The 15,447-nt window shown below is 28.3% G+C and overlaps 1 protein-coding gene across 1 annotated transcript; it reads right to left on the reverse strand.

Annotated features, from left to right (window-relative positions):
- Positions 1–7,230: 7,230 nt before the first annotated feature.
- LOC127248109 (subtilisin-like protease SBT5.3) lies at positions 7,231–14,641 on the reverse strand. Its single transcript, XM_051270292.1, has 11 exons — positions 14,442–14,641; positions 14,140–14,252; positions 13,956–14,053; positions 13,720–13,884; positions 10,824–10,932; positions 10,110–10,647; positions 9,312–9,409; positions 8,981–9,226; positions 8,801–8,915; positions 8,503–8,716; positions 7,231–7,911 (listed from the first exon to the last, which is right to left on the reverse strand). Exons 1-11 carry the CDS (start codon positions 14,562–14,564, stop codon positions 7,364–7,366), a joined length of 2,367 nt encoding a protein of 788 aa, XP_051126249.1. The 5' UTR covers positions 14,565–14,641; the 3' UTR covers positions 7,231–7,363.
- Between the last annotated feature and the right edge of the window lie 806 nt (positions 14,642–15,447).

Here is a 15,447-nt window from a genome sequence, read left to right on the forward strand (position 1 = left end):
GAAATTCTATTATTTACCAAAAAAAAATTCTCTTATAAATATTCAATTACACTATTATTTTTTTTTTATTTTTGTATATTATAGTATTATAAATTATTTTTATATTTCAATACAATAATATATGTCTACGTTGAAATTATATTGAAATGTAACATAAAATTTAAATACTATAATATATATAAAAAATCATAAAATTTAAATACTATAATATATATAAAAAAATTAAATAAATTGTGTAATTGTATGTTTATAAAAGTAAAAATTTTGATGAATAGCAGAATATTAGACAAAATTTTTCAAAAAAGAACATATCTTATAAGTTTTTATAATATTTGAATTTAAATTGATATATTTTAATTATATTATAATTATGGTTGATTTTTCGCATTTTAATTATATCAATTATTCTAAATTCAAAATATTTTTTTTAAAAAAATATATAACAAAAAATATAAAATTTTAGACCAAAACAGAAAAGTACATAGCCGTGTAGAATTAAATATGACCGTGTATAACATGGTCGTCTATAATTGTATATTGAAATATACATGGTCGTGTATAATTGTACATGACCATGTACTTTCCAAGTCAATTGTCCGTTACGTCTACGTTAGCAATTTTTGTTAGTTTTTTAACGGTGGCACCAATATTGATTGAAGTTATTTATAATACAATTAAAATTAATGAATTCTTTATATTGAGACCAAAATTAATAAATTTTGATTATATTTTGACCAAAATTGATTTTTTTTACCTTTATTAATTATAAAGAAAAAATTTAAATTAATTTTGAAAAAAAAAAAAAAAAAACATATAACTAACTACGACCACTTTTCCCTTGTCTCTCTCACACTAATGAAATTTGACTAGTCCCATAAGGAATGACCTAGTGTTGTAGGGGTTGGATTTGTGACCGTGAGTGAGATCATATATTCAAACCCCGACGCCTCAGGTTACCTGCCACACATAGTTCGTCTAGTGTGACTTTTCCGTCGAGCCTGATTTGCAGGGTATTAGGTTCGATTGAGGATTTACCCAATGCGTATTTTCGAATAACGACTGCGGGTTCCACGCATCAATCAGAAAAAATAACGAAAACGGACTAAAAGCTGATATCATGTGATGGATCATCAGCAGAATTTAAGTGAAAATATATATATATATATCTGCGGGGGGGAGTGAATGCTGACCGTTGATTTGGTTTTAGTTTTTTAACTAGAAATGAATTTAGGGACAGAACAGGAAATGAAAGAAAAGGACGTGTGTGTATCTATATCTATATATGTAATGTAAATAAAGACACGTCATCCCATGCCATGCATAATAATTGCGTGTATTTGGCAGAAAACGACAAAAGTTACTCCTCAAAATTTGGTAGGCCTACGCAGTGCACATATGCTTGTACTTTTCCCTCAAAACACTCCGGGTGTACTTATTTAACACTTGTTTGTTTAATGTTTTAATTTGAAAATTATTTTATTTTTATTTTATGTGAAGTTCAGATAATTAATTGTGTTATTAATATAAAAAAATATACTCTCCCGTCCAGCTAGAAAGTATACATATTTTTTTTTTGGGACGTCTAATTACAAAGTAAATATTTCATTAAATACCTCACTTTTTCACAAATATCCTTACTTTACATCACATCATTATTTTTACACCAAAAAATAAGGACAAAAATGACATTACACTACTTTCAACTACCCTCTATAATTAAAATACTATTATTCCTTAAACACCGCGTCAAAAGTAAATATATACTTTGTGTGTGGACGGAGGGAGTATATATATATTTTTTTGAAACAGTAGAGACATTTGGGATGGACACGAGAATTAAGAAATAATACTCTCTCTGTCCCGATGCAACGTTGCCGTTTACGTTTTTTTACATAGATTTTTGAATATTAGTATTATAATGGGTTGTATTGAAAAAGACAAAAATATTCCTATTAATATTGTGTAATATAAAAGTAATGTTAGAGCCCGTTTGGATTGTCTTAAAAAATAAACAGAAGCCAAAAGCAGAAGCAGAAGCAGTTTGATTTTGTATTTAGATAAATTATTATAAAAGCAGCTTTTCGTAAAACGTTATATAATTGAAAGTGCTTTTAAAACGTTAAAATTACTTAAAAGGACATGCAGTTAATATAATACTAGTATTTTTCTATGATATTTTTATAATTTAATTTAAATTTTATAAATTATATTTAAAGATTTTAAATTAAAGTATAAATATGTACTTTTAAATTTTGATTATTTATATTTTAAAATTTTAATTTAAGAATAATATACCAATTAAATATAAAATTACAGTAAAATATTATATAATTTGTATTTTATAAATTTATTTTAAAATTTTATAAATTATATTTAGTAATTTAAGTATAATTAAAAATTTACATACTCCTATTTACATTCGATATTTAAATTTTAAATTTTAATTCAAATATAGTACATAAATTAAAAATAATAAATTAATTATATTTTTTAATTTATATTAAAATATAATATATATGTTATTTATTTTTCTATTATTATATTTTTTTTATTAAGGATAAAACAGTAATTTTAACTGAAAAATGCTTAAACTTATTTCAAAAGCTACCCCAATGTGCTTCTGAAAAAAGCATTTTTCAGCTTCAAAAGCTGCTTCTGCTTTTGGACAGAAGCCAATGCAAACAGGTGCAAACCACTTTTTTTAGAAGCAAAAGCCAAAAGCTTCTGCTAGAAGTCAATCCAAACAGGGCCTTATTTGTGTAATACAGTGCAAGTTGTAAATATATTTATTGTGTTAAATAGATAGTACAGTTACTAAATTAGGAAATGGTAATCTTGTTTTGAGAGAGACGAAAATGAAAAATAACAATCTTTCAATGGGACGGAGGAAGTAGTATTATATTGATAGTAAATGTAAAAGTATTTTTAAAAGACTAAAATGTCTCTACTTTATATAATTATTGTGAAAAATATGGGGATAATTTTGTAAAAAAAAAGATAAAAAGTTAGTTAAAAAATAGAAATGTAACTATTACTTTAGAACAAATGAAAATAGTAAAATGAGACTATTCTTTTAAAACAAATAAGTATATTAAACGTTGATTTTTGTAAAATGATAATATATATATATATTAGAAATCGTGAAGAAAAAATCTTAGACAAACAATCCATTTTTTCAAATTTTTATTTAAAATTTTAAATTATGTTTTTCAAAAGAAATAATTCTTCCATCTCAAAAGTATAGTCTTGTTGTGTTGGGCATGATATTTAAGGAATATTGATATTATATTAGTAGTTGGTAAAAAATAAGAATAAATAATTTTTTTGCCCTTGTGAGTATATTAGTGTAAAAAGTAGTAGCAATTGTGTAATAATAATTAAAATATAGTGATAATTTTATGGCGATATAGTTATTTATGAAAATGAGACTATTGTTTTAAGACGAACGGACAAAAATGATAAACAAGATTATAGTATTAGGACGGAAAAAATATATATTTTTTAAATTATTGAATATTATTGAAATATAAAATTTAATTAAATATTTTCAAATCAATTCCAAAAAAAAAAAAAAAAAAAAAGTTCTAATCAATTGCTTAACAATATATATATATCTTTGAATAGTAGTACATTCTTGCAGCGATGCCATGTGCCAATAATCCACGTGTAGGAAGATTGGAGCACACGGCCAAGTTGCAGAACAATCAATATTAGATAAAAAGTAAATATACAAAAAAAAAAAATTAGATAAAAAAATAACTACAGAATCTTAAAAACAATATTAATGTGTATATATATGAAATACAAATGTTCAAGAAAATTCGTGTTAGTGATTATAAGTTTACCCGTCACACTAATTCAACCACCCTTTATGGTAAAGATATTCCTATAAGTTTCATTTCATTTTATTTTTTTTTTTATAATGTAAATATTTATATTCGTTATTGTTCGAGTATTATTTAATTAAACTTTCGATCAAAGTTAATAATCAGTAAAATATACCTTTATATATATATATATGACATGAGAATTCACAACTATTATTTTTTAAGCACGTTTTAGGTAAATTAAAGAAGGATCCATATGTAAGTAATTTTTATTCTACTAAAATAATATTTTTATATTTTTATAATTATATTACCATTAAAAAAAATAAAAATGTAATGTCTGAAATGTTGAATAAGTGCTTATCTAATTGGTGAAATTTAATGTTTAAAATTAAATTCAAAATTTACGCAATCGATTAATCGGCGAGTGAAAATGCGACGGATCGGTGAACCAAACTAATTAAATTAATTTGGATGAAATAAATAAATATTATATATGGAGTTTGATTAATATTTTGGTTATTTTGCTTGTCTCAAGGCAAACCAAATGTGTAGTCAAACTCAGGTATATGACCTAAGTGACATAATTATTTGAATAAAATCTTATCTGATTGATAAATTTATTATATTTTCAAACAAAAAATTTGAAATTAGAATAAATTACAATCGTTTTAAATATAAAATTTAAAATTAAAATAAATTACATGGATAATTAAAATTGTAATTATGATCGTAATTAATCCGATCATTTTGGCCCCCTTTACATTCTAAATATACCAACATGAATTAATTGAGTTGATTGCATAAATGAGGCCAATTGATTGATTATATTTGATCAAATTAGAAAAGATATAAAGAATGAGGAGTGACTACAATAAGAAAGAGAAGGGTGATGTGGACCTATGTTGGCCCTAAAAATTATATAATGGCAAAAAGGGTGTCTACAAAAGAAGTGATGAGTTGGGCCAAAAAACTTTTGGGCTGAAAATGGCCATTAAAGAATGTTTGGGCTAAAAACAATTGTGGCCTAAAAGTGTACTCCCTCCGTCATTCAAATTTATGTTCATTTTTTTTAGATTGTCGTTGAAAAATATTCTCGTTTCCTTTTCTAAGTAGAAAATTATTACATTTTTGTATTTTTTTTTACTATAAAAGGAAAAAATAATCATTATTACTCACTTTTATTAAAACTCGTGCTCGGTCAAATGAGCACATATTTGCATGATGGAGGGGGTACATTATTTCATTTTATACAATATCACATCTAAACTATTTTTTGAAAACAAAACTATAAAAATAGATAATTCATGTCTCAAATTAAATGCTTCAAATTATGCCGAATAAATTTAAAGTGAGAATTTTATACGTGTTAAAAAATAAATAAATAATGCCTTAATAAATTGAATAAGCTACTCCCTCCGTACTAAATAAGGTGCAACATTTGTTTTGGACACGAGTTTTTAGGTGGTAGTATTAAGTAGGATAATTTAGAAATTAGGTGACGTGATGAAGAGAGAAATATATATATTATTATTATTTGTGTGATGGGATGAGATAAAGTGTGGGGTAAAGATTAAGTATAATTAATTATTTTCTATTTTAAAATATTGCAGGTGTTTGGAACATAACAAAAAGAAAATATTGGACGATGTTTGGGACGGAGGAAATATTTTAAAAGAAAAGTAAGATCTAACTAAAAAAAAGTTAAGTGTACTACATTAGTGAGATGTAAAAGTTTAAAATCTTCTTGAATTTAGTAGGATCAAAGAATAAACAGTGGAATAATATTAGATTAAATAGAGGTAAAAGTAAAAATAAATTGGTAATTAGGCGATGAGTATGAATTTGTTCACTCAATTTAATTTTTAGTGGTATGATATATTATAAATATTATAAAAATATTCATATTAATAGAATATATATACATGCTATTCATCTTTAAAAAAATCAATAATTCAATACAAAATATTTTTTTATATATTTTTTATGCGATTCTTCTTATTTAATATAAAAAATATATTTATTTGTTCAAAAACATAAAATGAACAAATTGTATATAAATAAATCTCGATGTCTACCGGTCTTATATGCCACACATGATTCACTTAATATAACTTACTTTGTCGAACTTAGTTTGCATGCTATTAAATTCGATTGGGAGTTTACCCAAAATGTATATTTATACAATAATTTTTATATAGTAAATTTCAACTGTTAAAGTAAGATAGGTTTATAATATAAAATATTATACTCCCTTCGTCCCATAACAAGGTATCCATTTACTTTTTGTGTGTTAAGACTCTTGTAACGATTTTCGTGTAATTCGTTCCATTTTCTTTTTGATCGAAATTCACATATTTTAGATAGATGGTCCAATTATTGGTTAATAGTTCACTAATACACATTCGAACTTGAGGAATATTGCTTCAAAACCCTCTTGAAGCTGATACAAAATTCTTCCCAACATAATAATTAATTTATGTTAATTACATAGAAATAAATTTATATATTTGTACTAATATGATTCTATTCTTTACAACATAATAATTTAATTAATATTAAAAACTTATAGATTATAAAATTTAAAATATAATTAGTGTGTGTTTGTTTGGAGTTTGGATCTTGAGTTTGAGATTTGAATAGTAATGTTATGTATTTGTATAGTAAAATCTGATTTTAACAAGAAACAATACAATTAAATTTAAAAACTATTGTATTGAATTGAACAAAAAATAAGCACAAGAATCGCAAAGAGAAGTTCGGATCAACCCCTTGGCACAAACCCTAGAATAAATATCGGTGCGTGGAAAGGAAACATAGACTCGATCTCTGCCTAGAACAACCACAACTAATTGATTTAGCTTGCACACCAAACTCTAACCACAATCACTGGCACAGTCAATCCTCACTAATACAAGAAGATTTTCGCACAAATATCTCAATCTTACAATAGTAAAAATTCGCCCACAATATAGAGTAGAAAATCCCACCACAAGATCCTCAATCGATCGCACAAAGAATTGAGAGGAAGAAGACGAAGAGCAGAGAAAAATCGCCATATGGATGACTTGATGATAATAATCTGGAGCAGCGGTGTAAGTATCAATTGGCTAAGAACAAAACTCTCTATCCAACGGCTCAGATTTGATCTTAGACGGTTAGTTGGGATGGACAAAAAGAATTGGACCACGATTTCACATTTATAGGCTTTGATAATTTTAGGTGAAAAATTATGATAAATAGTAAAATTGAGGCAAAATCCTATAAAAGAGGATAAAATTAATAATTATTTTTCAAAAAAAGATCAATTATATTGAATATACTGAAATAAAAATACTAGACATTTTTATGTATGACAAAAAAAAAAAAAAAAAAAAAAAAGGTAAAAAGTTAAATAAATAAAAAAAAAGACAGTTACTCAAATTTGGATGTCACTAATTCAATTTCCATCACAAATTTGAAGTGAACCAAATCTGTTGTCCAAATAACACAAAAGTTCGTAAGAATATTCCAAAACAAAAACATTGAGTCTGTGTTTAACCCCCTATTTGTTTCACAACAATTGGACTTCTTACGAAGTGTCTACCATCAGACCATCTCAACTCTCCGAACACATACTCTTCCTTTCTCCCGCCATGTCTAGCCTTCAAACTTACCCTAAACTCTTTCTCCTCTCCCACACCCTTAAACTCGAGCTCGCTTGGCTCGATCGAAACCGATATCCCGGGCGGGCTACGGATACGCGCCTTGTAAGTGCTCGGCGCCGATCCCACGTCTTTAACCCGTCTCGTCACGATTGCGGTTCCATTGAGGTCCGGGACCGTGATTGACGGGTAGTTCAAGTCGACGAGACTAAAGGGCTCGTGCGGGCACGAGTACGGCCCGTTTGTGAAAAGCTTGATTTGCGTGTCGTTGTAGCCGAGGTTGCATAGGAAGCTCAAATAATCGATCAACGTTAAGTCGTAGACGAGGCCTGGGTCCATCGCACGGTTGGGTTGCACGTGCCCTCCCCCGTAGCTAAACGGCGTGGCTTTGGCGTAGGATGCGTTTGTCAACGGCTTCATCGTGTTGTCGCGCTTCCTCGCTGCAAAATATTGACAATATTACATTTTTTTCGTGGTAATAACTTGGGAAAAACTAGGGGCGGGCATGGTTCGGGTATTTGCAATATGCAGGTATTTGATATCCGAATTGAACCGAACAAATACCCGAAACCCCGAACCGTATCCGAACCGAAAATTTCAGTTAACCGAAAATATTTGCAAATAATTCGAACCGAACTAAAATTTAAAAAAATATATATTAAAAATAATTAAAATTTTAATTAAATAAAAATATTTGCACATATTTCAAATATGCGAACCGAAACTGAATTGAATATGATTACTAATATAAATTTTAAAATATAATAATTTAAATATATAAATATATTCGGTTCGGTTAACCGAATAAATATCAAATATGCAGTATTTGCATTCGAACCGAATTTGCTCGGTTAACCAAAAATTCGGTTCGATTTAGTTCGGTTCAGCGGTTCAGTTCGGTTTTTTGCCCACCTATGGGATAAACTAAATTTACAATGTTAGTTATTTTGAATCAGGTATCTGAACATTGTTGATGTTATAATAACATGAGAAATTACGCTAAAAGTACTGTTTTTAATCTATTTATTTACCCGTTGTGACGATCGCGGACTTGATAGCCGCGGGGCTCCAATGCGGGTGGAGGGTTTTCAAGAGGGCGGCGACACCGGCGACGTGTGGACAAGACATCGACGTGCCGGATACCGAGTTGAAGTGGACACGGCGTAGGTCGAAGTCTTGATTTGTCGGGCCTTGCGCTTCTGTGTACGCTGCAATAATGCTCACTCCCGGCGCTGTGATATCGGGCTGAAATTGTAATAGATAATCTCGATGAGAAAACACCCGAAAATCGATCAAGGCAATGTAATAAATGTCGAATAATTTTAAGACCTTGAGAATTTCTGGAGTAACTTTGTTAGGCCCTTTCGACGAGAATGCTGCCATGAATGGAGCCGGCTTTGTGCCCAAGAGAGTTTCCGGTCGAGTAATGTAGCCCATTGGATTCCTGCCGGTGTATGAGAAGACAATCAATCGATACGCAAACAAGGATTGTATGTACTATGTTATTACCTCGTCGAGTTGATGTAAGAAAACATAGCGATTCCATCGGTGTAATTGATATGCGACGCTGGGAGGAGGTGAGGATCTGCGATGATTTCGTTCCCGGATGCCTCGTTGTTGGCTAAGACCATTCCTACGGCTCCGGCTAGCACAGCCTGCTCGCCTTTGTCGACTCTTGCATTGTCCCCGCGAAGACACACCAAGATCTTCCCCTTCACTTTCTTAGGATCCAAAGTTCCGGGCTTACAAAGTACCCTGCATTCGTACAATGTTAGATCAAGACAACAGCTTGTCCGAACGAAGAGAATGTACGGCGATGCTTATATATTATATAACATACGCTTCGTCGGCTGATGCATTAGCGGCTTTGGCGTCTCTAGCCGATACCAAGCCGAAGAACTTCCCTTTCGACAACACTTTCACGCTAAGGCTTTCACCCTGTTTAAAAAGGGCGTCACATTTTCAAAACTATTCAAACACGACACTTTCGATGTTTTCACTAAGAAAAACTCAAATATATTGGAAAAATTGTAAATTTAGTAATGTACATTTTAATCATATATGTTTCAAACGGCTGTATTTTTAGCATTTCCACTAAGGAAAACTCAAATAAATCGGAAAAATTGTAAATTTAGTCATATATTTTTACTTAATTATCATTTTTGTCATATATGTTTCAAATGGTTGTATTTTCGGTGTTTTCATTAAGAAAATCTTGAATATATCGAAAAAATTGTAAATTTAGTCATATACCTATAGTTAATTATCATTTTTGTCATATATGTTTCAAACAACTATATTTTTTGTGTTTTCACTAAAGAAAACTCGAATATATCAGAAAAATTGTAAATTTAGTTATGTATCTATAGTCAATTATTATTTTAATCATATATGTTTCAAACGGTTGTATTTTCAGTGTTTTCACTTAGAAAAACTCGAATATATCGAAAAAATTGTAAATTTAGTCATGTATCTATAGTCAATTATCATTTTTGTCATATATGTTTCAAACGACTGTATTTTCTCAAAATACAGCCAAAGAGACACACAAGAGAAAAACGATATAATTGGCCGTAACTACAAAACTAAATTTACAAATTTTTTTCCGCTAGTTAAAAGGGAATAGAATTCGACTAACCTTGAAGTTAACATTGTTTCTCAACACAACGATGCTCGGAAATTGCCGGTCAATGGTGCTCGCCCCGACCGTGATTTGCCAAGGCGCGACATTCGACACGGTACCATCTCCCGGTCCCGAGTTCCCGGCGGAACAAACAACTACGATCCCATGCTTCACGGCATGGAACGACCCGATGGCAACGCTATCATTATAAAACGGCGCGGAATCTCCTCCAAGAGAAACCGAGAGGACATCGACGCCGTCATGGATAGCTAAGTCGAAGGCAGCCAATATGTCGGCATCGAAACACTCGTTACCATTCACGGGAGGCCAGCACACCTTGTAGGCCGCCACCCGGGATCTCGGGGATCCGCCTTTAGCCGTTCCATTCCCAAACCCAAAGACATTTGCCCCGGGCACAAAATTCCCACCCGCCGTCGACAATGTGTGCGACCCGTGGCCTTCGGTGTCCCGTGGCGTGTGGAAAGATGTCGAATTTAGATCCCCGACGACGGCTCGGTATCCCTTGTTTAAGTATCGAGCTCCGATAAGCTTCCTAAACATAATCATTTTAAGATACATGATATACGACGACGGTTAGAATACTAATAAAAATTCAGTAGTAAGTAAATGAAATATAAACTTATTATATAGAATAGCATGTTAATATAATACTAATACAATATATAAATTAAAAATAAATAAATAATAATAATAATAAGTAAGACTGACTTGTTGCAATGAAAGGTAGGATCCAAGTCGTTTTGGCAAATGCCTTTCCATTTTGTCGGGACGGGTCCCATTTCTTCGTCACTGAAGCTTTTTGACTCCGGCCATACGCCTGATTCATTTAATTATGTAATATATATACACAAATTAATTAAAAGGAAATTAAGGACACGATAAATTTTAGGGTGCGTTTCTTTTGGATCGAAAAAAAAAAAAAAAAAAATGTTTGAATTTGATATTAAAATAATATTTAATAAAATATTTGTGAGATAAAAAAATATACTTCTTTTGTCTCATTGAAAGGTTACTATTTTCTATTTTCGTCCGTCTCAAAACAAGTTATCATTTTCTAATTTAATAATTGTACTACCTATCTAACATAATAAATACCCTTTCAACTTACATTATATTACACAAATGTCATTACTTTTATATTACATCATATATTTTTGTCTTTTTACTACAATCCAATATTCAAAAATTTACTTGTAAAAAGCAAATACTACCTTTCCAATGAGACGGAGGGAGTATATTTTTTTCGAGGGACGCAGAGAGATCATATAATAAAAAATTTGGAATTTTGGAATAAAGAAACTAACCCTTAGTGTATTGATAAATAATAATTGTTTTTTTTTTCTTAGTTCCGTAAAAAATAGAATTAATTGTGTGAAGTAAACTCATGACTACGAGGTCTTGCTTTTATGGCCTAATTTATAGACCATTAAATTTGATTGGAACTTATTTGAAGTCCGAAGTTGAAATAATAATAATAATTTTTTTAACAATGCTAAATATTTATTCTCTTATAAAATAATATATTACTTAAGCATTTAATTTTTTACTTATTTTAAAAAAAATTTAAAACCTTATAAACAGAACTTAAGTAACCAAAATTACTAACTTCAAAAAATAAAAAATAAAAAATTCTATTACTTTTTCTTTAAATAAATACCACACATGGCATGGTTATTTTTTAATTGAAAATAATATATAAAATATTCTTAGATATATATATATATATATATATAATGAAAACAAAATGTATCAAGATTTTTGCGTGAGTTGAAAAAAGAAGTGTATTTATTTTGTGAGATTGTTGAAAATAATTTTTTATTATATAAAGTATATAAAATTGTGTAGAAAATATAAAAATAATGAATATATATTGTATTAATTTATTTTTTTAAATCATGGAAAAAAAGAACCTAAAAAGAACAAAGCCATATTTTAGAAAGTATAAACCTAAAAAAAATTATAATAGTAATGAATTGTTTTTTAGAAAGAACAAACCTAAAAAACACTATTACATAAAGGTATATTTTTTCTTTAAAAAATTATATTTTAGTACTTTTAGAATTAAAATATTAAATTAAATACATATTTATATAAACTAAAATTTTATTTTATAACGTAAGTATATGCTTTGGAATGGGTCTAAATTCCCACGTTATAAATAATAATAATAATATTAATACAAATCTTATTTATTTTATTATTTCCAAAGTCAAATAAATTAAACTATAGTGTGTACTCTTTTCACTTTTTTTTTTTTTATCTCATATAATTTATCTATTTTTTTTTTAGAAATACGATAATACACTTTAATCAAATTTTAAATTTTATAATTAATATTTTTTAATTTTAATTAAACTATATAGTCATCTTAATCTTAATTTATAATTATTTACATTATACTATAATTATTTTTAGTAATATACTTTTAATTACATACTAATTACATTTTACTTAAATTCTTATATCTACATTAACGTGGGCAACTTCATCGGAACAAATGGAGTATATTTTATACGATTCTCATATCTTATATAATTAAATATTTCAAACTAAAATACTAAATATTTTAATATTGGAGTAATCAAATACTACAGGTGTGCTCTGTATACAATATTTGTTATTATTTTTAATTTGAAAACTTACACAATATCCGAAACACTTACAATTTTTTCTTAACATCAATTTTCTTTTACAATTCTAATACTATAATCTATAGATTTATTTCAAAATAATAACAATAATAAATTTATAATTTATAGATTCATTTCCGTCTCTAAAGTAACATAGGACAAAATATCCGGGACGGATGGAGTAGTTTCTAAAATACCATATCAACAAAAATAAAGACAAGCAAACAAATTAGCAGAAAGGAATATATTCAAAAGTGTAGCAATAAAACAAAGGAAGATTCAAATCAAGACTAAAAACAAGCCTTAATATGACAAGGTCAACCCTCAGATTTGTTGTTATTATAAACATTAAATACTGCTCCCATTTAATTCGTAATTTTAAATTCAATTTTAATTTTTATTATTGCACACCCAATGCCTCATTGGAATGCATAATAATAATAATAATAATAATAATAATAATAATAATAATAATAATAATAATCCATTTTGGTTCTACTTAATTTCTCCATTTTTTTCAGATCCGTGTGTTTTTTTTTAAAAAAAATAAAATATAATTATACAATATTTTGAAATTCATAGTTTATAATTATTTTTATTTTAATTAAATTATTTAGTTATTTTAATTTTAATTTATAATTATTTGTTAATTATATAATACCTAAAACTCTGTAACCGACAAATTAGCTTCATGGGAAAGAATAATAATAATAATAATAATAATAATAATAGTAATATAAAAGTATCCATTTTTAGCTCAATTGTTTGTCACGACCTAATGTGATAGAGCACTAGAGACAAGCATCCCCACATCAACATGTCAATAATGGAGGTGCAACTTTCACACACAAATGATGATCATCACAAACAATTCAGACACAAACATCAATTTTATTTACTTATTTATTTATAATTAATTAATTAAAGATGAGTTTTCATTAATTTAATTTGAGAAGATGAAACCAGAAGCTTACCAGTATCAAGATTCCCAATAATGGTGTCTTCCCCAAATCTGGACTTCTTCCACAGAGAGCTGCCATGGATTACTCCATTCCTCTCCAGCCCCAGAAAATCCCAAGACCTCGTCGTGTGCAATTTTCTTCCCTGGTTCTCGAACACAGACACAACCTTGGGATGCCCTAAAAATATATATATATAATTAAAGAAAAGAAAATAAATAAATTTAAATAAATAAATAAGAATGACTTACTGGATATTTGAACAGCTTCATCATCTTCAAGAATTGCAGCAAACCCATTAATATGTCTGGTGTAGGAATAGAAGATTGCATCTTTGGCTCTCTCAGAGCTGTGTAGAAATTTAAATTACTCAAGAACACAAATTGGTGATACATTTAAAATAAAATGAACAATAAAAAGATATATATAAATAACCTTCCCAAGAAGGATCCAAGAAACTGATAATGGGAGTCTGCAACTTTGTCATAATCAATGGAGGTCAGAGCTTGATCTCCATGGGAATGAGATCCTAAGTACACCACAAAAGACTGTTGAAGAAAGAAAGAAGAGATTTAGAAAAGGCAACAAGAATATACTTATATATATATATTGTTATTAGGGATCAGAAGAATGTATTGCAAGTTAGTGTACAGTGTGTAATGTAGTGTAGTGTAGTGATTGATCATTGGAGACTATAGAATTAAATTAAATTAAATTAAATTAAATTGAATGGTTACCTTTTTGGCAGCAAATGAGGGAGTGGGACTAAGCAATAATGATAATGATAATGTGAGGAAGACATAAAATGAGAACAAGTGAAGGGTAGCTTTATTCATTGCCATTGCCATTGCCATTGCCATTTGCTTTCTTCCTTTGAAGCTAAGCTAAAGATAAAGCATTTTCCATTCACTATTCATATGATGACAAAATAATAATAATAATAATAATAATAATACAGATAGAAAGAGCCATTCTCTTGAGGGGTATTTAAAACCTTCTTTTGGGGGTGGGGTGGGGGTGGGGGTACTGTTATTTTTATTTATTTATTATTATTAAATTATTTATTTATTTCTATAGTGTGGTGTTGACCTTTCAATGTGTGTATAGTTACTATTGAAAATTGAGTATGGTGGAGTAGTGTATATATGCATATAAAGGGTGTGGAAAGTAGATTTTAAAATTTAGGGTTGAAGCTATCAAAAATTTGAATGTGATGTGTGTTTGATGTAAAATTTGGAATGAAATACTCCCTCTCCCTTAACAATTTATTTAGATTTTTTATTTTGATTTGTTTCGTAACAAAGTATTCATTTTTTTTTTTAGTAATTGTACTATCTACCCAACGTTACAAATACTTTTCAAATTTATAATATATTACACAAATGTAATTACCTTTGTATCATACAATACTAATAGGGTTAATTTAGTTTTTTTACTTTTATTTCTACTTTATCCCAATATAATATTAATATTTCTAAAACTTCGTACAAAAAATAAATGAATATATAGATATGAGACAGATGGAGTATTAATTTTTAATTTTTTTTAAAAGTTAATATTTTAAAATTTTGTAGAAAAAATATACATATATATATATATGTATCAATAATGGAATCCAAGCTAGAGCCATCCAAACACATGCCTTTGACTTGACAACTATACATATATGATTTTATTTTTATTTCGATCTATTTTGTAGTATTTAAATAGTTTATTTTAGGTATTGGGAGGAGTTAACTGGAA

The sequence above is a fragment of the Andrographis paniculata genome, unplaced genomic scaffold (genome assembly GCF_009805555.1).
Source record: "Andrographis paniculata isolate CXL003 unplaced genomic scaffold, ASM980555v1 Contig32END, whole genome shotgun sequence".
NCBI lineage: Eukaryota > Viridiplantae > Streptophyta > Magnoliopsida > Lamiales > Acanthaceae > Andrographis > Andrographis paniculata.

Excerpts from the sequence above, each read along its gene's own strand:
- LOC127248109 (XM_051270292.1), bottom strand. The coding sequence starts at position 14,564 with ATGGCAATGGCAATGGCAATGGCAATGAATAAAGCTACCCTTCACTTG. Across the intron at positions 14,054-14,139 it reads CTTGGATCCTTCTTGGGAAG|CTCTGAGAGAGCCAAAGATG; the intron begins GTTATTTATATA and ends ATTTCTACACAG. Across the intron at positions 10,648-10,823 it reads CCTACCTTTCATTGCAACAA|GAAGCTTATCGGAGCTCGAT; the intron begins GTCAGTCTTACT and ends GATTATGTTTAG.